General features: G+C 30.4%; 4 protein-coding genes across 4 annotated transcripts; 3 read left to right on the top strand and 1 right to left on the bottom strand.

The window, feature by feature from the left end:
- Positions 1–581: 581 nt before the first annotated feature.
- Positions 582–13,715, top strand: LOC128389834 (uncharacterized). The gene is made up of 6 exons (XM_053349474.1): positions 582–1,571; positions 1,886–1,940; positions 3,654–4,832; positions 9,241–9,398; positions 10,009–10,177; positions 12,428–13,715. The coding sequence occupies exons 1-6, from the start codon at positions 1,515–1,517 to the stop codon at positions 13,330–13,332; spliced, it is 2,523 nt and encodes an 840-aa protein (XP_053205449.1). The 5' UTR covers positions 582–1,514; the 3' UTR covers positions 13,333–13,715.
- LOC128389835 (atrial natriuretic peptide receptor 1-like) lies at positions 13,673–17,948 on the bottom strand. The gene is made up of 5 exons (XM_053349475.1): positions 17,496–17,948; positions 17,313–17,390; positions 16,168–17,242; positions 15,796–16,109; positions 13,673–14,929 (listed from the first exon to the last, which is right to left on the bottom strand). Exons 1-5 carry the CDS (start codon positions 17,766–17,768, stop codon positions 14,855–14,857), a joined length of 1,815 nt encoding a protein of 604 aa, XP_053205450.1. The 5' UTR covers positions 17,769–17,948; the 3' UTR covers positions 13,673–14,854.
- A 109-nt stretch (positions 17,949–18,057) lies between these two features.
- On the top strand, positions 18,058–19,511 carry LOC128389839 (N-lysine methyltransferase SMYD2-like). The gene is made up of 2 exons (XM_053349480.1): positions 18,058–18,193; positions 18,302–19,511. The coding sequence occupies exons 1-2, from the start codon at positions 18,087–18,089 to the stop codon at positions 19,305–19,307; spliced, it is 1,113 nt and encodes a 370-aa protein (XP_053205455.1). The 5' UTR covers positions 18,058–18,086; the 3' UTR covers positions 19,308–19,511.
- Positions 19,512–20,095: 584 nt separating this feature from the next.
- Positions 20,096–22,255, top strand: LOC128389840 (guanylate kinase-like). The gene is made up of 5 exons (XM_053349481.1): positions 20,096–20,623; positions 20,704–20,745; positions 20,865–20,961; positions 21,133–21,442; positions 21,557–22,255. The coding sequence occupies exons 1-5, from the start codon at positions 20,413–20,415 to the stop codon at positions 21,869–21,871; spliced, it is 975 nt and encodes a 324-aa protein (XP_053205456.1). The 5' UTR covers positions 20,096–20,412; the 3' UTR covers positions 21,872–22,255.
- The last annotated feature ends 291 nt before the right edge of the window (positions 22,256–22,546 follow it).

The following is a 22,546-nucleotide window of genomic DNA, read 5'->3' as shown; positions in this document are numbered from 1 at the left end:
CCATAAATTGACCAACGGATGAAAGAGTTGTCATTAAAAGAGAGAAAGAAAGAAAGAGAGAAACAGTTGATTCTGACCAGTGGTCATTTCGTTGAAAAAAAGAAAAATAAACAAAAGAAAAGATCAGTTATCTTTGGAATAGAAAGAAAAAAACTTTGAAAAAAATGATCTCATTTCTTTACTAATGTTACCTGTGTATCTATCGATGACCAGCCCATGATGATGATGATGAAAAGAAGATGAATTGATGATGGAATCAGAAAAACAGATTCCGGTTCCAAAAAGAGTTTCCATCATTTCATTCAGTTGGTTTACATTAACAAGAGATGAATGAATTTCATGTGTGTGTGTTTCTAAAGTATCAATGATTTCGAGAGAGAGAAGATAAATTTTCTCTCTTTTTTTTCTTCTCCTCCCTTCTAACCTTATAAACCGCTCACTTGATATTCATTTGTAAGTGTTAGTTGCTGGAAGAACCTCATCATCATCATCATCTCTCTCTCTCTCTCTCTCTCTCTCTCTCTCTCTCATTCTACTTACCATCTCTCCCACTCTTTCTCCATTAGGCCAACAATCAACATCAACAATCAATTTCTTTTTTTTTCTCCATCACAATCATCGATTAACTTACATCTTAATCTTTTGTTTGTTTCTGTGTCTTACCTGAATTTTAATCTTCTTGTGATTACAAAGACTCACCCTGATATTAACCTAATATATTTCTCATCATAATCTTTAATCATCTCTCATCATCATCATCAAAACATTTCATTCACCTTTAAACCATCGTGATTACAGTTTCTCTTTTTTTCCTCAAACATCACGAAATTTATCCTCATCATCTTCGCTTTTCTGTGATCAAGAAAAGAAGAGAAAAAAACGCCTTTTTATCCCGAAAATTAAATATTCTTTTCTCTTTTTCACTTTTGTTTTCTATTCTCTTCTTCTTCTTCTCTTTTGGTGATTGAAATTAATAAAATTTCTATTCTATTCCATCGTCATCATTATCCATTATTCATCTTACTGGTCAATACTTTCATCTTCTTCCGCTCATATAACTGAAAATTCCAATTCTCTTCCTATTTTTATGTTCTGTGAATATCATCAACTTCTTCCATTATTATTCATGTAATGATATCAAAAGAGAAATTTCTATGACAACTTATTTCTAATTCTCTTTTTTGTTTGTATTCTCTCTCACTCGTTTCTTTCTCTCTCACTGTTATGTTTTTGATTGGAAAAAGTCTCTCAGTTATGTTCTATTCAATCTATTTAATTTCTCTTCTTGTGTTGACATTAAACGGTTGCCTTCGAGATTCTATTCTACTTTAATTCTCATCATCATGGAAATGACCTCTTCTTATTTTCAATTGTTCTCTTTCACTTCACCATGTTCGCAATCATCTTTGGTTAAATTGTGATCATTTTAATCATCGATTAACTTTTCCTCCATTTTTAACTTTCTCTTGATGATTTTCATCATTTGTTGATGATCCTCAACGTTAATCCACATTATGGATATTGATTTAATCCAATTCAAAATCATCTTTCTAATTGTCTCCATCACATCAGTAAGTCTAATTAATCAATTATTCTAAATTATTCTAATTCTATAAATGTGTTTTCTTTTTTTCCCTCTCATCGTCCATCTTTTTTTTTCATTTCTTTTTGTTCTATTCTCTTCTATTTTTTTTTCTCTTTTGTCTTTACTTTTTTTTTCTATTCTATTGATTATACTTTTGTTCTCTTCTTCTCTCTTTTCAAACTTTCCATTTTTTCACCTTATTATTAATCCGCCATTAATGTCTTCTCTTTTCTTAATTTTCTTTTTTTTGTCTACCACTAATTTGATAATCTTCATTTCTCCTTCTCAACAACTAATCAGTGGTTACCTCAATTGCTAATTACTGATGCCTTAAAAGTTGAAACTAATCATTCCTGTAAGTACTTGTATCTTTTTGTCTGATTAATTTGTCAATCTATTATTGATTCTATTACAGTCAACTACCTAATTTTGTCCTACCTAAAATTGTCCGATCGATCGTGGCTCCATCTTGTTAAATTAGAAAAAAACATTATCGTCGAATTTAATTTAGTTAAATTTTCTTTAAATGTTAGCAAAATGATAAACAGACAATTAAAAATTAGTGAAAAAATTAACCTTCTAAATGAATATGATAAATTTGGTTTAAATTATGTTTTGTGTAAATATAAGTTATCAGAAAGAACAATTAAAAGGTATCGAAATAACGAGAAAAATATCAGAAAAACAAATAAAAACAAGAACAAATTTAAACAGTAAGTTCAGAAAAGACATTTAATTGTGAGAAATTTATTCTAATTTTTTTATTTTTAGTGTTGGAATTAATAAGAAAGTGAAAGATCATGATGATGAACTAATTAAGGTCCTGAAAGAGTATCGAGATGAGGGATTTCCCATAGGTGGTTGGTTAATTAAAAAAGAAGGAAAATTAATTGCTGAAAATCAAGGAAGATTTAACCTAAGGTGCAGTGATCAGTGGCTGAGTAAATTTTGTTCAAGAAATAATTTAAAATTTGGTAAACTTTCAGGTGAATCAAATGATGTTGATTTAAATGTGATAAATCAATACAGATTAACTATCCAACCATTAATGAGACTCTATTGTGATGAACAAATTTACAATCTTGATGAAACATCATTATTTTATAAATTGTTGCCATCTAAATCTTATTTTATATCAAAAACTAGCCATTTTGGAGGTAAATTGAATAAAGAGAGAGTAACGTTGATGTTATGCTGCTCAAATTCAGGTCATAAACAATTACCTTTGATAGTCGGAAGTGCTAAAAATCCTAGATGGTCAAGAGATAAAGATTTGAACAATTATAAATATGATTATGATTCATCATCATCCGCTTGGGTAACATCTCGGTTATTTCAAACATGGTTGATTAAATTACATTCAACACTCGAAGAAAAAAATTCTAATATTCTTTTGATTCTTGATAATTTTAATGGTCATAATGTTAATCAATCTGATTATCCAAGAATCAAATTTGAATATCTACCACCAAATACTACTAGTCATTTACAACCACTCGATTGTGGTATAATCAAATCATTTAAATCGAAATTTGCTTCACATTTAATCAACCATGTTTACAATGAATTTAAAAGCGGCAAGAAAATCAATCAAATCAAAAAAGAAATTAAATTAAATTCAGCAATTAAGTGGGCTTGTAAAAGTTGGAGTGAAGTCACAATTGAAACAATTGTTAATTGTTGGAAAAAATCGGGTCTAAATGGTGAATCTGTTGATTTAATTGTTGAAGAAAATGTTGATAATGTAATTAATGATTTAAGTAATTTATCCTTGTATATTAATGATTTGCCTAATCATGTTGAATTTATGAATCAACTTAATCTAAATGAGCCTGATCCTTTGATTAATCATGATCAATTTTTTGATACAAATTAAATTAAATATTTTTTTGGTTTAAATTATTAACCAATTCCAGTTACTTTCAATCTTCGCGCCCTGAAAATTTCATGTACAAAAAGTGGACAATTTTAGGTAGTTGACTGTAATCATTTTTTATCAACTGTAACGATAACATTATTTGTTTTTGTCTTTGTTTTTTGTTTCTTTTATCCTGATGGTCATTTCAAGGTGAAAATGGGCCAGAGACAGGGGACACAAGAAGCCGTTGGCCAGCACCAATTAACTTTGACCCTTATGATGGGCCATCTTCATCAAAAGAGTTCACACTTTTGGTTTCATCAATTTCGTCAACAACTGACTCAATTAAAACGCCAAAATCATCAAAATCCATTAATCCAACCAAAACTTCACCACAAGTCGAGGCGACACCTCATATAAGCCGTTTCATAGGTGAAGATGGGCCAGAAACAGGGGACATAAGAATCCGTTGGCCAGCACCTCATATAAGCCGTTTCATTATTCCAACAAGCTCACTGCCATCATTAGACCAGTTATCATCATCTATACATAGTAAAAATATACTTTCACATTTACCAAGTGCTGATGAATTATTATCATCAAAGATTATGGTGGAACCTACACCATCATTAAGCTCAAGTGTACAGTCAACACCAATTATTGAATTTATTACTGATGATATTCAGTTAGTTTCTTCAATTTATCCATCATCATCATCATCATCATCTAGTCCAGTTAATTCATCTCCCGTTGTAAACTTTGTTGCTCCATCCTTAATATCATCATTCTCATCCATTGTTAATCACAGTGATACTTTGCATGCTAGTCACACGGTTACTCCCGATATACCGGCTAATCAACAGCATCCTAATGGTCATCAACCTTCCAGATCTTCATTAATTTACCGTGTGAGGCCAACAGTAGTAAAAACACCAAACAGATTATCTAATGGTTATATTACAACCATCACCACCATTAATTATGACAATGTAACTTTTGACAAAATTGAAAAACCGACAACTTTAATTGACTTTTCATCATCTTTAGCCAATCCGATAAAAGATTCTAGTGAGATAATTAATGAAACTTCATTAAGCCATAATATGAGCCCAACATCTTCCTCATTTTTCCCTGCACTTTCTGGTACAATCAGTTTTATACCAAGTGATCCGACAACAGATTCACCAACCACAGACTTTACCTTCACTCCAATCGATAATATTTATTATAACAATAACAATGAAACTGATAACAATAATCACCATGAGGGAGATTCTCAGAATCACCATGGAATCCCAGAAGCAGCAACATCAAATACAACAAAATGTGATCCCAGAGAAAATCGGTTCATTCAACCAACACCAGAATCAGGTTTTCTCGTTCGTTCAGGTAAGAATACATATCAATTTAGAAAAAGATTATTTCATTTCCCATGGTATCCTGAATGAGAGAGAAGAAAAAAAAGATAATTTTAAAAAAAAAATTTTCCACAAAATGTTATGAAAAACTGACGAGTTATTATTACATTTTGCTTGATTTTTCTTCTTCTTTTATAATGATCATCCATTGCCACATTTAAGTCAATCATCAAGTTAAACCACCATGAACAACGACAACAACAACAATCAAATCTATTCCTAAACATATTGTTAACGAAAGAAATTTTCAGGGGAGATTATTGAGTTAAATTCTGTGAGAGGGGATTTTTCCCTAATTTGTTTCGCCTCTCATCTCACACACTTATCTTGCATTCAGCTTCTTAGTTATCACCTTCATTTTCATCATTTCTCCTTATTTTTTATCTTTCCATCTCCATCACCACCATCACTGTGACTACTTGAGTAGGTTTTGCCTGGGTAACTGCTTAGACCTTAAATCATTTGCACTCATCAAGTGCTACTTTTTTTTCTCATCTCTCTCTCTCTCTCTCCTTAATACCAACATGTATTAGAATACTGGTCTACTATTATTATAAACATCATTAACATTATGATACAACTAAGGAATTGTTGATTTAATTTTAAATGTGATGAAAATGGTTATGTTGACGATGATGGTGATGATGATGATGATGACGATTAGCCAAAAAAAGAGATCGGGAGCAATTAAATATTTTCTCTCTCTCCCCTTCCCGTATTAATGTACCTTGGCAAATGTTTCCACGTCGATGACCACATAACAATGCCCTTGGGTGTAGACAAAGTGTCCTTCTAGTGTTTTTGTCTCTCACTCACACTCACTCTCTCACTTGATGTGTGTACGATCGTTAGTTAATTTTGTTTTTGTTTTAATCTTCACGAAGTAAACCCATAGAATCGAATCGCTAATTTATGATCAATTTAATGATGATGAAATTTCTCTTCAAATTGATAACCTTGCATCCACCTTAACCTTGCCACCAAGTGTAATTAATTTACAATTAAAATGATTAGCCAAATAATTACAAATAACAATTTGATTACCGTTTCTCGATACACATTGACTTCCATATATGTGATATTAATTGTGTATATGTTTACCTTTTGTAATCATTGTTTCAATTTTATCATCTCATTTACCTTAACTTTTTCTTCCTGATTCTCTTCCTATTTTACTTTCATCATAATCTATCTTAATAAACTATATTTATTATTATTTCTATTAATGGAAATAGACTTTTATTAGATAACTTTTCATTATTTGTACTGAATAATATTTGAACCAACTAATAATCAACTGAATTGAAGTTAAATTTCATGAGGAAACACAGAAATGGAAATGATTTCAACAGGAAATCATATTAACCTTGAATTTGTGAGATGAACTTATTTTGTTAATTCTCTGTTTTTTTTCAATATTCAACTTTGCATATAAATCATATTTCCTTTGCCATTTTGTTATCATTTCGTTCATCATTTTCAATTATCATGAACACACTCATTCATTGTTTAGATGTTAAGTTTATTTGATTTCCAGAATTTGCTTGATAACTTTTTAACTCATTTATCTATTAAACAAAGGAGAAAATAAAAAGTTAAATTGTTTGATTGATCATTCACCCAATTATAATAATCTATTAATATTCATGATTATTAATTTTTATTATTTTTCCTTGATAAATGTTGTCAACTGAATGATTGTTTCTCATTGTTGGTGTTTACAAATCAACAGCAATGCAAACTAATTTAAATCACTTTTATCATTCATTCAGATCTTAATGTTAATTGTATTTTATTTGTTAAACTCTTTTCTTTATTTTTCCCATTCACAAATTGTGAATAAATTTCAAATCATTTTTTGAATTGATTATCACAATATTTGTCTTTTTTTTATCCTCAATTAACTCTGAGCATCATTTGTATCCAGTGCATTGAGATTTTACTATTGTTTTTATCAATCATCTTTATCTTCAAAACTGTCAATCAAGTTAACTAAACAACTCCTCAAGGGTTACACATTGGTTAATTGGTTAATTGTCAATAATTTGAAGTAAGGATTAAGCTAAACACTGGTCTAGAGAGGCAGAGTAGCTTATGTACTATGAATATTGATCATCACCACCAGAAAACCTGATTTACTGCTGGTAAATCATAATTCTTGCTGATTACCTTTTTGTTAAAAAAATTAAGTATAATTACATTACCTTGATTATGATTATTACTCCAACACAGATCAGTGACATTTTCTGTTAATGAAAACTTTACCTTGTGTGTACATCTCACTGCTGCTATTAATACTACAGCTGATGCTACTTAACAGCAACTCTTAGACTAATAGTGATGAAAAAAAGTAAAGATGATTAAGATGACGGAGATGATGGTGGTGATGATGATGATTGTATTAATAATGTTTACCAGTTTGGTTCCGCTTTCACGGTTTATACCAAATTAAGGAACCATTTAAGATGAAGATGGCTCTACCCTCCCTCCGCTTTTCAACCACCTCCACTTTACCCTCTCTCTCTCTCCATGTAATTGCCTTCGTATCACAATTTTCCAGATCACTAGTAGCGTTTTCAATGTTTCCATGTTTTCGGTCTCTAAAACTTGATCATAAAAAAACTCTTTCCGTTAATATGTAAAAGTCTTTAAATTGATTATGAACAAATCAACGGTTCATCAGCAAAGTTATTATCAAATCACCTTGTTTTTTTTCACAATATCAATATTTTTTGAAGTCTCTATCATTAGTAACAATTGATGAACTTCAATATTCCGAGGTTATGTCAGAATTTAATTTGCAACTTTTTTCTATTTCATGATAATAATCATTATTTTCTTCTCACCTTTTCCTCGATCATCATCATCTATTCATCATTTTCAACATGATAACAGGAGGTTATCATGGAAGATGATAATTATCACATGGATGAAAATTTGAATTTTCTGATAGAATTGTAATCTAATAATAGTAGCTATGATTACGATAATGATTTACCCTTGATGACAATCGTGGGTACTAATAAAGAGAGAGAGAGAGAGAGTGGTGATAAAAAAGATGAAGAGAAATGATGGAGAAGAAGAAGATGATGATGATGGGATAGGTTGACAATAAACCAGGAAGCTGAAAGAGTTTTAATTCATAATATTGATACTATTGTAGTCTGAACATATCCGGTCAAGATTTTTTTCATGGTTTGATGATTGTTATGATGACCAATGATTACAATTGATCATTAACTTTGTCCAAATTTATTTAATGAAACAATCAAGGTAAAGATTATATTATTACTTATCGTCATCATTTTGAGGTTTTGATTCTTCACCATTCATCTTGGTGATGATGAGTGATAATGACATGTAGTTAATAGTTAATATATATAAAAGTGATCATTATTATTGTGGTGATGCTGATAATTGGATTTAAGGTGGTGATAATGATAATGGTGATGATTATGTTGTGTATTAAGTCAATGAATGAATTAACAATGATGTACCTTTGATTCAGATATTATCCTAATGAGTTTCAGTCATGAAATGAGAGAGAGAGATGAGATCAAAAGGTAAAGGTAAAGAGATCAACTGAGAGAGAGAGAGAGTGAAAATCATAATCTGATTAAATATTAAAAAAAAACGTTATAATCATAACTGATTACGATCACACGAAATGTCACGATTAAAGTTAATTGTGAACTTTGGTCAAGCCCAAATTGACTGATAATCATTACGATAGAGCAATAAATTAATATCAACATGATAACAATGTTTCAATCTCATTATTGAATCAGATCAGAAAATTGATCATCTTTTAATTATGATCAGTTTTTTGTCCTCTGATTTTCCCCCAATAATCATCATGAAACTTATAATTAAATGTTAATCAATGAATTATATTTACAATCCTTTATAATCTGTTGAAAATTATGTTCGCTATAAAGTTGATTTATTTGATTATTTGTTTACAATTTAATTACAACCATTTAGTGACGATTGATTATCTAAGCATGAAGTTAAAACGGATGGTACTTGATTAGATTCTGTTGATTGTTGATTGTATCATTTTCTAATTGCTTTAATGAAGAAAAAAAAATCAACTGTTTAATTGTGGAAAATTTTATTAAATTTTTTTTCTCATTCAGTCTTCTTATTTGATGAGTCTGAACTTTTCCCTTCTTTCCCTTGTCTACTTGGAAAAGTTTATTGTGATTAAATCATCAACATCCTATCAACCCTTTCTCTTAATTATCATTATCTTAATTATTGTGATATTCTGATTGTGCAAACATAATTGTTTTGTATCAACTTTGTAATCACTTTAAATTATCATTCTAATTGTTGACAACTAATTTTTTTTACTCTTTTCATTTTTTACTCTCCAGTTTTAAAGCGATATGATGACGAATCGCCATTAAGTTTGGATAATCTAACAACCATTTTTGAAACTCGTTTAGCTGATTTATTTAATTTAGCTTATCGTAATCAACTCAAAGGATTAAGGATTCGTCCGGATGGTATTAAGAAAGATGTACATGTTAAGGTAACAATCTAATGTTGATAATTTAGCAATTTTTCATCATCATCATCATTTTGTTGGTCTCTATTGAAAAGTTTCACAATGAAAATCAAGATGATGATAAATTGCATCCTAAACAATCATGATAATGATAAGAAAAAAAGATGATGAAAGAAAACGAGTAAAATATTAATTCCTTTTTTAATCATCTTCAGGTCAACAATTAGCTAATTACTAACATTTGATATCATTAACATATACTATTTATGATCATTCTTGATTGTTAATTTAAATTTAGTCCTCAAGCCCACCAAAGAAAAGAAATTAACAAATTGTCTTGAATTTTTTTCCGTGATTAGTATTAATCATCATCATTATATACCTTTTCTACCCATCATTATCATTTATTGTTATTACACTATCAATATTAATATCTTATCTTTTTTTTCATTCCATGAATTTTTCATCATTAATATACTTTTCCAACTGATTACTTTGGAATATTTTTCCATGATGATGTAAAATAATGATATGATTATGATGTCATCCACCTTTCCTTCCCATGATATGGATTCACAAATCTCATGGAAAAACTTTCACCTTCTTAATTTCATTAATTAAATGGCCAATTCAGTTATGGAATCTATTCTGGAACAATTCAACCAACGATTTCCACTTAATCTATCAAATTGAACAGGACAATCATAAACTTGTTGCTCAAGATTTACAAACACTACTAAGTCATATATCACCTGAAGAAATGTCCACGATCTTGGGTTATAATGGAACGATTAAAGCCGAAGGTAAATGATACAATTAAATGTCTGACACGTTCGATGATGATTCCATTTCGTTTTTTAGTGATGTGGTGTCCACAAGAATCCGGAAGTTCTTATTAACTTTTACCGTTATTTTCATTGTTTTTCATTTCAATGGTACATTAGTATTAGTTTCCAGTTTCCTTTCTAACAAACAGATATGTTTTTAATAGTGATAATCATGAGTACATAGTTTAAACTTCCGGATCCGTGTAGTTTTCATAATATTTTCATTCTGTCATCAAGATAAAAAAAACTGCTCACATCATCCTCTTATCTTTATCATCCTTTACACTTTCTTTTTGTTTTCTTTCTCTCTCATATTATTTTCTTGCATCATCATCATCATCTTTTTGCTAATCATGCATCTGTAACCTTAGACCATTATAAAGTTTAGTTTTAATTACTCTTAATTGTGGTAATTGGTTAATCCAGAATATTATGTTGAAGAATCAAAATGATGAGAACGGTGTACACTTGATGTTTATCTTGATCATCATTTTCCCAAAAATTACCGTTAATCGAGGTCAACACGTTACATGAACAACATTTACTACACAGTAATTTGGTCATTTTTATACTGACCATCTCATGTTTACATCTTTGATTTCCTCCAACAAATCAAGTCATGACAATTGAGACTATTAATATTTAATAGTCTTTTTTCAGTAATCAACAATTAACATAAAGAAATGATTTGAACATGAACATATTAACTAAACAATTAGATAATAATTCATTCATAGAATTGAATATATTTACCAATCATTTAGCATTGACCATAAGATTTAATTGTTTACAATTTGTTTCTTAATTGTTTTTTGCTTTCGCAAATAACTGTATAAATTGTATTCCTCTATTGTTAATATCAAGTTTGTTAGTTAATTGTTTCTGAATTAAGTTATCTATTATTAATGTTTGTTGTATTTAAACATAACCTTGAACTAAATCAGAATAATCAAGAGAGAGAGAGAGAGAGAGAGAGAGAGATATTCAAATTCAATCAATTAATCATTTCTGTTGATTCTATTTGAATTGTTTTGCAACAATTTACTCATCAAAATTGTTGATTGATTAATTGTGATAACTTGTTAACACTTAGTGTTGATAATTACTTGTGTAAGATTGACAAATGATTATCAAGATAACTGCATGATAAACATGATTAACTTAATTGAATTTTCGGACGAGAAAGAAAAAATCAACAAAAGAAAATGTTGATTATATTAATTATCCATGATTGTGAAAGTGAAATTCAAATGATGTTGATTATAATCAAATAATCTCAGAAGAAGATATAATTTTCTGTGTACACTTTCTCATGCCTATCAATTAGATTGTTATGTTAATCATTATCATTATTATTATCATTAACCAACGATAACCTTGATATTAACACGATGATGATGATGAAGAAAAAAAAATCTGATGAACCTCAACATGAATTTTCATTTTTACCTGTTAATTGTAAGTCTTTATTGTCACCATTAATTGTCTTAATCATTAATTTCACTTTCAAGAGTTACTCGTTGAGATGGTCAGTCTAAATAGTTCACATCAATATTATATCATAATAACAATCAAACCTCATACAAACAACAACAATCATCTAATTTATGATTAAAAGTTAATCTTGATTAACCTTATTCACTTTAATTTGATTCAATTGTTGTTCCTCTCCGGTCAGTGACAGAACTTTTTTCTCTTCTTTCCAATTGAATGACATATATTTTGACAATTTCGTGTTATGGATAAAAAGTTTTCAAAGCATTTCCTATGTAGATATAAAAAAAATGGGCTTGGTCCATGGTTAAGTTGTTCTAGAATCGTTGATAGTAATCACAATACCGATTCAATAATACAAATGATAAAATGATAATGCTTGATGATGATTATAATAATAGTGAACAAAATTTAGCTCACCCTTTATTTTTTCAGTTCTTACTCAATCTCATTGGAAACGAGACTCACCTTCATGGTAGTACATGTATCATAACATGAATCCTCCGAACCATTAACTTGCATTATCATTTTCCTATTACTTTGTTTATTGTCAACATGCAACTTTATCATCCATTTTCTCATCTTTCTTTTCACTTTCATCCTTTTCTCATTCATTATCTTTGTTTTCTGTTTATAATATTATTATATTGTCATTACAATTGTAAAATATTACTAACGATGATTATCTATTTCTCACTCTTTATCTCTGTCTCTTATTCTTTACCTGTTTAGCTTATGTAAATACGTCGGAGAGGAAAAGTGGCTTGGCTTCAGTATTGGAAGATCTTGAATGGCTTCCTCTTTTGATGATTTTTCTGTCCATCATTCTATTCATTTTCTGTACACTTCTTACTCTGATTGTTTGGCGTAAAAATAGACGTTTGCGAAGCTCATCTCCAAGTTCGTCATCGGGTGTCCTGCGTCCACCTGAATTAGGTAATACTCGGTTAAAGATGAGAGGCTCAATAGCGAAACCCGTTAGTAAACTTACCACCAAAGAGAGTTTAGTTAATTGGCGAAAAGTTTCTGGTCCAGGATCGAAAAGATCATTTCTTGGAAGCCATGGAGGAAGTGCTGTTGGTCTGAACATTTCCGGGGGATGTTCAGCTACTTCTGGAACCATTGATTCAAACCATGAGTTTGAATATTTATCTTTCGATTCACCGACAAGCTCACTTAAACTGCGAACAGCTGAATATCGGCCTCGTCGTTCTTACTCTAGTTTTGCGAATCATGGATCACAATCTCGCCTTGAATTAAATAAAGAAAAGGTTATTCCAATCGGAGAATTAGATGAGATTGCTGAAATTTCCTCAAACAGTTCTTCTCACGATGTTACTCATCCTCATCATTCTAATCAACAAAAGCAACATGCAGGTTCCAGGATAACCTATGTTACCACCAAGGAAGAGATGATCGGTGATTATGAGAATCCATTAATGAGATCCGGTGTTGATGAGGTTGATTGCTCGGTTCCTCAATTAATTCAAGTTCATATTTCCGAGCAAACCCAGAATATCATTCAAGCGATTCGAAGTGAACTTAAAAAATTTAATCCTATTACCGGTACGACTAATGTGCAAAGTCAATCACAATCTATTCCAAATCAACACAAAGAATCAACAAGTGACGCTTAATTGTAAATCATCAAATATCGCCATCATCATTATCATCATCATAACTTTTTTTCTTCAATCATAATTATCCATCCAAACAAAATATTAATAACATGATATTTTCTCATTGTTAATATGATGTTGAAAACTTTGATTATTATCACATTTCCAAGTGATTAAATGTCTGTTGAATCTTCTTAATCCACTAATCATTAATATTAATTGTAAATCATCATGATAATTTTAAACACGTGATTAAAAGTGTTAAATTTATAAATCATGTTCACAATTGTGAATGATTCTCAATATAATCAAATCACAATCTAAAATGCAACAAAACATTAATCATAATGTGCAATCAAACTGTAAAACTTTTATACACAATTATATATATTTAATTATTACTATTATTTAAGGTCATTTTTGTTACTACAATCAACCCAACGAAACCAAAATAATTGTATTAACGTTTCCCTAAACTTTTGTACCAATACTTTAATGATGAGTATTCACTTTTATTATATTAATTACATTATCAACCAAAAAAAAATCAATCAACAAATTAAATCAGAAAAAAAATGAAAAGTAAATTAAAGTTTAATTTAAGAACAACAATTAAACTGTCATAGGAATATTGATATAATAGTTGTGCTTTATCAATCTAAAAAGTTTGTGTGGGAGTTACAACAATTAACTCAATTCGTAACAATTAAAATGAACAATTTAAATGGTTTTTTTTTGTATGAAATTAGTGCAACACTATTAATAGTATTTAATGATTAAGTCGCATGGATGAGGAAGATGCTACTAATTGTAATGAAGATAATGATGATAATGTTAACAGGACAATCATTTAATTGTAAACGAGTACAAATTGTTTGAAGTTATCATTGACTGTTTGCCCTTAGGGCAACCACGGTCAACTGAATCCACAAAGCCAATGACATTTGTCTCTCTCTCTCTCTCTCTCTCTTTCATCATCTGAGTGATTCAGTTTCATTCTTGTTTTCCATTAATAGTAATCTTTTAAAACTTTTCCTCTCTTCATCTTACCTTTATCATCATACGAACCCAATTATGGTGTTTAAAGGTAACTTGATGAAGATTAAGATGATGATAAGGATGAAGATGAAGATGATGGTCATCATTGTCCATTCTCTACTTTCATTAAATTCTGTTTTTTCGTCCATTTCATTTTAGAATTCATGAAGAACCTATTATCATGCTCTCTCTCTCTCTCTCCCTTATAATCATTATCATCATTCAAATTACATCAGCAATTGTAGGTAATCATGATGATTAACATGATTCTGATTGCTACTTAACTATTGCACATGTAGTCAACTGATTATCATTTAAATATAAATCATAATTTCATTATGATAAATGATAAGTTTTTTTATTTCGCGATTTGATTAAAACTTTTGTGATCAGTTTTCGTCACTCTTTAAATTATCATGATTAAAACTTAAAGCTAATCACTTTTTCCTCGTTTATTGTTACTCTTTTGTATTAATTGATTAGAAATCAATTGTAAGATTGATCATCTTTTTGTAATCTTTGGATTTGGATCAATGGCCTCGCCCTCTAACCAATAGGTTTTCATGATTCCTTTGCCCTGAAAAAAAATACAAAGAAATAGCAAAAAAAGTTCAATTAATCATCTCAGTTGATCACAATTAGGAATAACAATTAACATCCGACGGAAATTGTTTGTTAATCATTCAAATCAAATGCTTGGAGATCCTTTATCCATTCAATGGGCAAGTTAATTGTTTATCATTGTTACTCCTTAATTAACTTGACCTGTTGATTTAATTACAAAGAGACACAATGATTGTTATTAAATTGTCATTTTAAATAATACATTAATCAGTGAATCTTTTTTTAAATCATAATTGTTGCTTTTCTGATTATCATGACCAAATTTAGGTCTCTCATTGATTTTTTTTATATTAAACCACTTGTTAAATTGTTTATGATTAAATTTAATTCAATTCTATTTTATATTCTGTAGTTGATAAAAAAAAGTATGTTAATCAAATTAAATTGTAATCACAACAATTTACAAGAGTGGGTTTGATTTAATATTTTTCTTGTCAATTCATCAAAAAAATTTTGATTGTTAATAAGGTTGTTATGATTGTTACAATTAACTAATCACGACAAATGTTTGGGATAATATTTAAAATTAAATTTAAATTGAAGATAAAAGTTTAAGACTTGACCAAAAACTTTCTGAAACCTTGACAATGAATTAATTTGAGCTTTGATTTTGATTGAATGATGAAGAATCACTTGATTGCTGATTGAACAACAATCAATTGAAAAAAAAAATATGAATGAGAATTGATTGTTGTGCTGATTCTGTGAGAATGGTTTTTAAATTGTTTGGAAAATGAAGATGATTAAAATTTCGAGTGATAAATGGTCGAAGTTTCAAGAATCGAAAACAATGAAAACATTGAGGAAATGAGTTCTTACTTTGATCTCGATTTCGCCTCTGGGAACGATGATAAATTCCCTGTAATGTTGTTCGATAATATCTCGAGTTTGTTTCGAGATGTGAATCTTATGTGGTTCACCATTAGACTCCATTCTTGATGCGGTGTTAACGGTGTCGCCAAAGAGACAATATTTGGGCATCTTTAGACCAACAACTCCAGCGGCAACTGGACCTGAATGGACACCGATTCGAACGGCTAAAGTAATCGATGGACTATGAGGGACGACACAGTTTCTCATGTTGTTTCGAAGTTCTAATGACATTCGACAAATTTCACGAACATGTTCATCTCCTGTAATCATGGAAAAAATAATATTCATCAAGAAGAACACAGTTATCAGGCCACTTACCGTTTCTAACTGGTAGTCCAGATGCGACCATATAAGCGTCACCAATGGTTTCGACCTTGTAGCAATCGTACTTTTCAATGACACAATCGAATGTGGTGTAAAGATAATTGAGTAGATCGACAACTTGTAAAGGTGAACTTTCAGCAGAGATTGAGGTGAAACCTACTATGTCCGAGAAAAAAATGGACACCGAGTCAAAAGCTTCCGGGTGAACTTGACCTCCTTTTTTAAGCTCTTCGGCTACGAATTTCGGTAATAATTGGTACAAAATTTCTTCCGTTTTTTTCTTCTCTTCTAAAAGTGATTCCGTTTTCTCTTCCACCATTCGCTCAAGATTATTGGTATATTGTTCCATTCGATTGAGTAGATTGTCAACTAAATTTTTCGATGAAATTCCTTTTGTAATTCGACGTAGCCAGGGTTTAATTGTCGTAAATTCAGGTCGACAATCGGGATTCTCATGCCAAGCTTGATGCATAAGAGTAATTAGCTCTTTGGGAGCCTCGTCACTGGAAACTTCAGGTCGAAAAGGTGGAACCATTCCCATTCTAATTCTATCGAGAATTTCGTCCGGTTCCATGTGGGCTCTTTTTCGGCCTAATCTTTCCATCGATTCAAATGGACCCGATCGTGTGATGATCTCTTGTAAAATTATTCCATAAGAATAGACATCTCCCTTTCGAGATCCTGAATTGAATGGATCACGATCTCGAAGGTGCTCTGGTGCTTTCCAGAAAAATTTCCTCGGGTTAAAATCTTCCATTCGATCAATTTGTTTTCTAAACTCACGAATTCCATAATCAGTTATCTTAACTGTGAATCTTTCATTGATCAGACAATTAGATGAATTTAAATTACCATGAAACTGTATCGGTGACCCATGAAGATAGATCATTCCCTCGGCGATATCAGTAATCATCGCATACTTGAAGACCCAATCTAATTGCATGGACTCATTTTCGAGGAGATCCCGTAGACTACCTCGAATACAAAGTTCTGCTATTATGGAATGATTTGGTTCCTCGATACAAAGTCCAACAAATCGATTAATATTTTCATGAAGTGTTTCTCTCATCTTTTTAGTGAACAATTAAACAATCAAACAATTAACAGAATAACCAATGAATAAATCAAACTTTCCTTACCAATTTCAGTTCCATCAAAAGTTTCCTATTCATATGAAACTTTTTCATCGCAACATTTTTAACCGCAACTCGAGTTCCCTAAAGTTATGATCAATCAATTATTCACTAATTGTTCACAGATTATTGATTCAATCATAATGATGATCATAATGGTGATCATGATAGAAATCAATCAACACTTACCTTGTGCATTGCAACTAAAACACCAGAGATATTTTTCAATGTCGTACCAAGTGAACTGTTCAAAGAAATCGGTGACGCTATCGAAGCTGCTGATTTATGGAATGAGGATTCACTGATTCCTAGAGAAAGTGTTGATCGTTTACCAATTTGTTTCTCAGGGAAAACTAAATCATCCCATTTGATTTGCCACCACAAATCACCAAGATCAGTTTCAAATTTAATCTTTTTACTAATCAGATGAATTGCCAAAGCAATTAAGGCAATAATAATCATCGAGACTCCAATGATTGGAAAAACTAATAAACACAGAAAAATGAAAGAAGATGAAAAAAGTTTAATTGATCATAATAAGTGAATAAAAATAATTGATTTAGTTTCAATTTCTAAGAAAATTGAAATTACCGGTTAACTTGTTTTCCAAATGTAAACAAACAAACACTTTAAATAAATCACATGTTCACTTACCCAACTCAAGCCAAACTGACATGTTTTCAATTCTTGAATTACCTTAATCAGTTGATTTATAAATTGTTCACAATTTAAATGGACAATTAAAGAATCACAATTGATTGGAAAAACCAGATAATAACTATGGTCAAATATAAAGCTGGTCAAGTCATCCTTGAGGATAAACCTTTTGTCCATGTATTGAATTTATCTGAAAGAGGAAAACGTTGTGATCAATGTTTCAAATTAAGGTAAGAAAGATGATTAACTCAAGACAATTAAATGTTGGAATCAATTGAATGAATGTTTATTGACTTTAATTGTTTACTTTCTGTTTATTTCCTTGTGTATTTTACCAGTCCAAAGCTTCAGCGTTGCTCACGATGTAAGGTTAAATTTTACTGCTCGAAATCATGTCAAACAGAGGATTGGTCAAGTGGTCATAAATTGTCCGAGTGTTTACTTTATGCAACCGATATGAGTAAATTTAATGGTCGATTAATCAACCTGGATACACCACGATTACTACTTCGATTATCACTTATATTGACCAAAAAACCTGAGCAAAAGACGAAACCTTTGGCAATTAATCTTAATGATGGTTCACCTCGATCATTTAATTCCTTAATGGATCATAAGGATAATCTATTGAAGGATCGAAATCGAATTCAAATATTCGAGGAAATGTGTTACCTTTACACGACCCTTGGTGTTTTTCTTGATCCCGATTTAATCTTATCAAGTTTCGGTCGATTGTTGATCAATGGATTTACCGTTTTGGATTCAACATTCGCCGAAATTGGTTATGGTGTTTTCATCGGTGCTTCTCAGTTTGATCATAGCTGTAAACCCAATGGTGTACCCGTTTTCGATGGGACAACATTACAAATTCGAGCCATGACTGATATTGATACTCAACTTGAACCAATACTAATCACTTATCTCGATATAACCATGTCGACCGATAAACGCAAGGAAACATTGGCCAATAAATATTATTTCAATTGTTGTTGCCCTCGTTGTACTTCAGGGCCAAACATTGAGAAAGATTTTGAGAGCAGATTAACGCAATTTATTAAATTAACCAGTGAAAGAAAATGGGTTCAAGCTGATGTTCTGGGAAGACAATTGTTACCAGTTTTCGAGAATTATTTTCAATATCATCATCCTGAATTAACGGTTCATCTCATGCAATTACTACAAGTCCGTCGCAATTTAGGTGAACAGGTTTACACATTGAGAGATAAAATTACCAAAGAGATTAGTGATAAATTGAAATCAGCAATTTTAATCACTCATGGATCTGAACATACTCTTTTTAAGAATGATTTTATTGATTTACTTAGCGATTTATCAAATGATTAAGATGATTTCATGTGAAAAACAAATAAAGAACCAAATAGATTGACCAATTGGTTGTTTAGTTGTATTGATTGGTCAGTAATAAAGTACAATAGAGAGAAGCAAAATCTAAATTATCGTAATTGTCATTTTCTAATCATCGAAATGATGATAATTTATCACGAACAGAGAAAATAAAATAGAACAACAGATGGCAGAATAGTCGAATTACTCTTTGATTCTGAATTTCGGTGAAAAAGTTTTTCAGAATACTGAACTGGAATATCGAGAAAATCTACTTAACAAAATCAGACTAATCTTATAATCATCATCATTGAAAAACTTTTCTATTCTTTGAAACCTTTGACCACCATTTCTGTTTGTGCGAATTTTTTTGTATTTTGAGTGTGAATTTCGGTCAATAGAGTTAATTTCTTCTTAAATTGTTTCGTTCAATTCACTGGTCAATACTTTCATCTTCTTCTGATAATACAACTGAAAATTCCAATTTCCATCGAGTCAGAGACAAAATGGAGAGCAAAGATTTTACTCTTTCAGTCAACAAAAGATTGACGAGAAATTTTTCAATCCATTCGTTGAAATGATTCGTCAAAGTATCAGAATAACTATTGGCAAGTAATAACATTTAACAAAATTCTGAAAATTGTCAATCATCAAGTAATTTTAATCGAAATCATCTTATCATGAGTAGAGAAAAATTCGAACAACAGGTGGCAGTGTAATCGGCGAATTTAAGTCACGCCTACAGAATTTTTTTTTTCTTTCTGTTTATTTACCTTTGGTTTTGCTTAAGGGATTAGTTAATTTCGGTTAATCAAATGATTAAATTGTCTAATTGTTACCATTATTTTTGGTGTTCATCTTCAGTTACTTTCGTTAAATTAATTTGTGTCTTCATTGTAACTTGAAGTTAATTTGTTTCTTCTCTTTAATGAAAAAAGTTCTTCTTCTTTCTCTCTAATCACTTTTCTTGTTTGTGTTAATCAAGAATTGATATTTGACCTCACTTTTTGTTGGATAGAAAAACAATTTGTAATTGAAAAGCTCATTTAGATCTGTTAATCTTTTTCTCATCCAATCAACAATAATCACTAATCCACTACTAATCATGACTACTGAAAAAATCTCATCTCTTAATACCAATAATGTGACCATCGCTAATTCAATTAACTTATCACAAGGTGATCTAAATGGTGATCTAAGTGATCCAATTTTAATCCGACCAATTGTTATATGGGGTCCAAGTGGTGCTGGTAAATCAACTCTCCTCAAACGTTGTATGCAAGAGCATAAAGATCAAATTGCATTTGCTGTTTCTCGTAAGAATATTTTCTCTCTTTTCCTTTTCCTTTTCCTTTTTCTCTTATCTAAATTTATCTTCTTTTCCTTTCTGCTCCAGATACTACAAGGAAACCTCGAACAGGTGAAATTGATGGCCAAGGTAATTATCTTTTTTTCTTCTTACGTTTACGATTTTTCTCCTTCTCTACCTCTTTTCTCTATTCTCTTCAATCACATGTAATTTTAAACTATTAACGATGTGATCTTGTTTCATTTTAGATTATCATTTCGTTGAAAAATCAGTAATGGAAAAAGCTATCGAATCTGGTGAATTTGTGGAACACGTTGAATTTTCTGGTAACCTTTATGGGACCAGGTAAATTGACTAAATTTCTCTCAACAATTATTACCCTCTCTATCTCTATTCCATTATCAACAGTAATTAGACAAGATAAAGAAAAATTGAGAAACAAAAATAGGTTGAATTGTAAATGTAACAATTGATTACAACTCATTTCCTATTTTACTTTTCCTCTTGAAAAAATAGTAAAAAAGCTCTGGAACAGGTACAGAAAGGTGGACAAATTTGTGTATTGGATTTAGAGTTGAAAGGAGTTCTAAGTGTTAAAAAATTGAATCTCAAACCATTGTTCATCGCCATTAAACCGCCGAGTCTCGAGATTCTCGAGCAACGATTGAGAAATAGGGGAACAGAATCTGATGAAAGTATCACCAAACGCTTACAAAGAGCCAAGGATGATTTAAATATCAATGGACTCGAGAAGTTATTTGACTTGATCATCATTAACGATGATATTGACGATGCATTTGCAGCTCTAAATAATATTATTGAAACGGTAAGTTGAATGAAACAAACAAAAAGACGATCTCCAACTTTTTGATTCTCCATGTGTCTTAATCGTCATCATGCTAATTACTAATTTCCTCTTCCTGAATACATTTATTTATAGATTTTACAGAGTAAATCACTTCCAGAGTCTTGTATATGTTCAGACATGATGATGATGATGGATAAATCAACTGAAGACATACCAATTTCCAAGAATAAGACAAACAAAACCCGTCGGGTTAGTTGTTCAGCTACTTGTCGACATTGTTATGGTATTAATTTATTGAAGAATCAATTTGCTGTTGAATTAAATGAGGCCATTATGTGTGATGCCGAGGAATCCATTGAATTGGAAAAAAGTAAAGACGTTAAAAAGCATTGGCCTAATTTGACCTTTTCCACGGAGAAAACAAGTAAAGACAAAACAATCAAGTAAATTGTTGCGATCATCTAACGAAAATCATAATCATAACGTTCATCATCATCATCATCACCAATAGATTTAATGTAAATCAGTATTTATTTATAAGAGTCAAAAGCAAACAATACAATATAAACAATGATGATCTCACAAGTATATCTTGTGTGTTAATGATTAAGGTGATAATTAAGTATAATTGATAAATTGTAGACTGAATTTTATAGAGTGAGAGTCTGTAATATATTTGTTTGGAAAATTACCGACTCGTGATTAATATCAACTAATTAACTTTTTCTTTTGGACTTCATTATAAGTTAATCAATTCTCATTGTATTATTATTAATTTTAATTGAAAAAAAAAATCTACTCACAATAAAAAAAAATTCACTTGAAAGTTAACTATCACAATTATGATCAATTGTTATTTAACAATTTGATTAACTTTCATGATGCAATTAAAATGATGGTTAACAAATTGTTCATCATTAAGGAATCATATTAATTGCTCATGATTGATTAATCAAAATCATGGTACTAAATCATGGGCGATGAGCTTATCACCATATTTAGTTAATTGTTACGTTTAATTTACGTATGAAGCAAAAAAAAGGTAAATCATTATTGTTTGAATAGGAGAAATAAATTTAATCTAAATCAAATTAAATATCAACGATAAAATGAAAATGAGAA

This window comes from Panonychus citri, unplaced genomic scaffold (assembly GCF_014898815.1).
Source record: "Panonychus citri isolate SS breed McGregor unplaced genomic scaffold, ASM1489881v1 Contig00111, whole genome shotgun sequence".
Taxonomy (NCBI): Eukaryota; Metazoa; Arthropoda; class Arachnida; order Trombidiformes; family Tetranychidae; genus Panonychus; species Panonychus citri.
Note: the sequence above shows the minus strand (reverse complement) of the source record. Positions and strands in the feature narration are given on the sequence as shown.

Excerpts from the sequence above, each read along its gene's own strand:
- LOC128389834 (XM_053349474.1), top strand. The coding sequence starts at position 1,515 with ATGGATATTGATTTAATCCAATTCAAAATCATCTTTCTAATTGTCTCC. Across the intron at positions 1,572-1,885 it reads TAATTGTCTCCATCACATCA|TGGTTACCTCAATTGCTAAT; the intron begins GTAAGTCTAATT and ends ACAACTAATCAG. Across the intron at positions 10,178-12,427 it reads TGGAACGATTAAAGCCGAAG|CTTATGTAAATACGTCGGAG; the intron begins GTAAATGATACA and ends TTACCTGTTTAG.
- LOC128389835 (XM_053349475.1), bottom strand. The coding sequence starts at position 17,768 with ATGATTATTATTGCCTTAATTGCTTTGGCAATTCATCTGATTAGTAAA. Across the intron at positions 17,391-17,495 it reads TTTTAGTTGCAATGCACAAG|GGAACTCGAGTTGCGGTTAA; the intron begins GTAAGTGTTGAT and ends TCATAACTTTAG. Across the intron at positions 17,243-17,312 it reads TTTTGATGGAACTGAAATTG|ATGAGAGAAACACTTCATGA; the intron begins GTAAGGAAAGTT and ends TTCACTAAAAAG.
- LOC128389839 (XM_053349480.1), top strand. The coding sequence starts at position 18,087 with ATGGTCAAATATAAAGCTGGTCAAGTCATCCTTGAGGATAAACCTTTT. Across the intron at positions 18,194-18,301 it reads GATCAATGTTTCAAATTAAG|TCCAAAGCTTCAGCGTTGCT; the intron begins GTAAGAAAGATG and ends GTATTTTACCAG.
- LOC128389840 (XM_053349481.1), top strand. The coding sequence starts at position 20,413 with ATGACTACTGAAAAAATCTCATCTCTTAATACCAATAATGTGACCATC. Across the intron at positions 20,746-20,864 it reads AGGTGAAATTGATGGCCAAG|ATTATCATTTCGTTGAAAAA; the intron begins GTAATTATCTTT and ends GTTTCATTTTAG. Across the intron at positions 20,962-21,132 it reads GGTAACCTTTATGGGACCAG|TAAAAAAGCTCTGGAACAGG; the intron begins GTAAATTGACTA and ends TTGAAAAAATAG.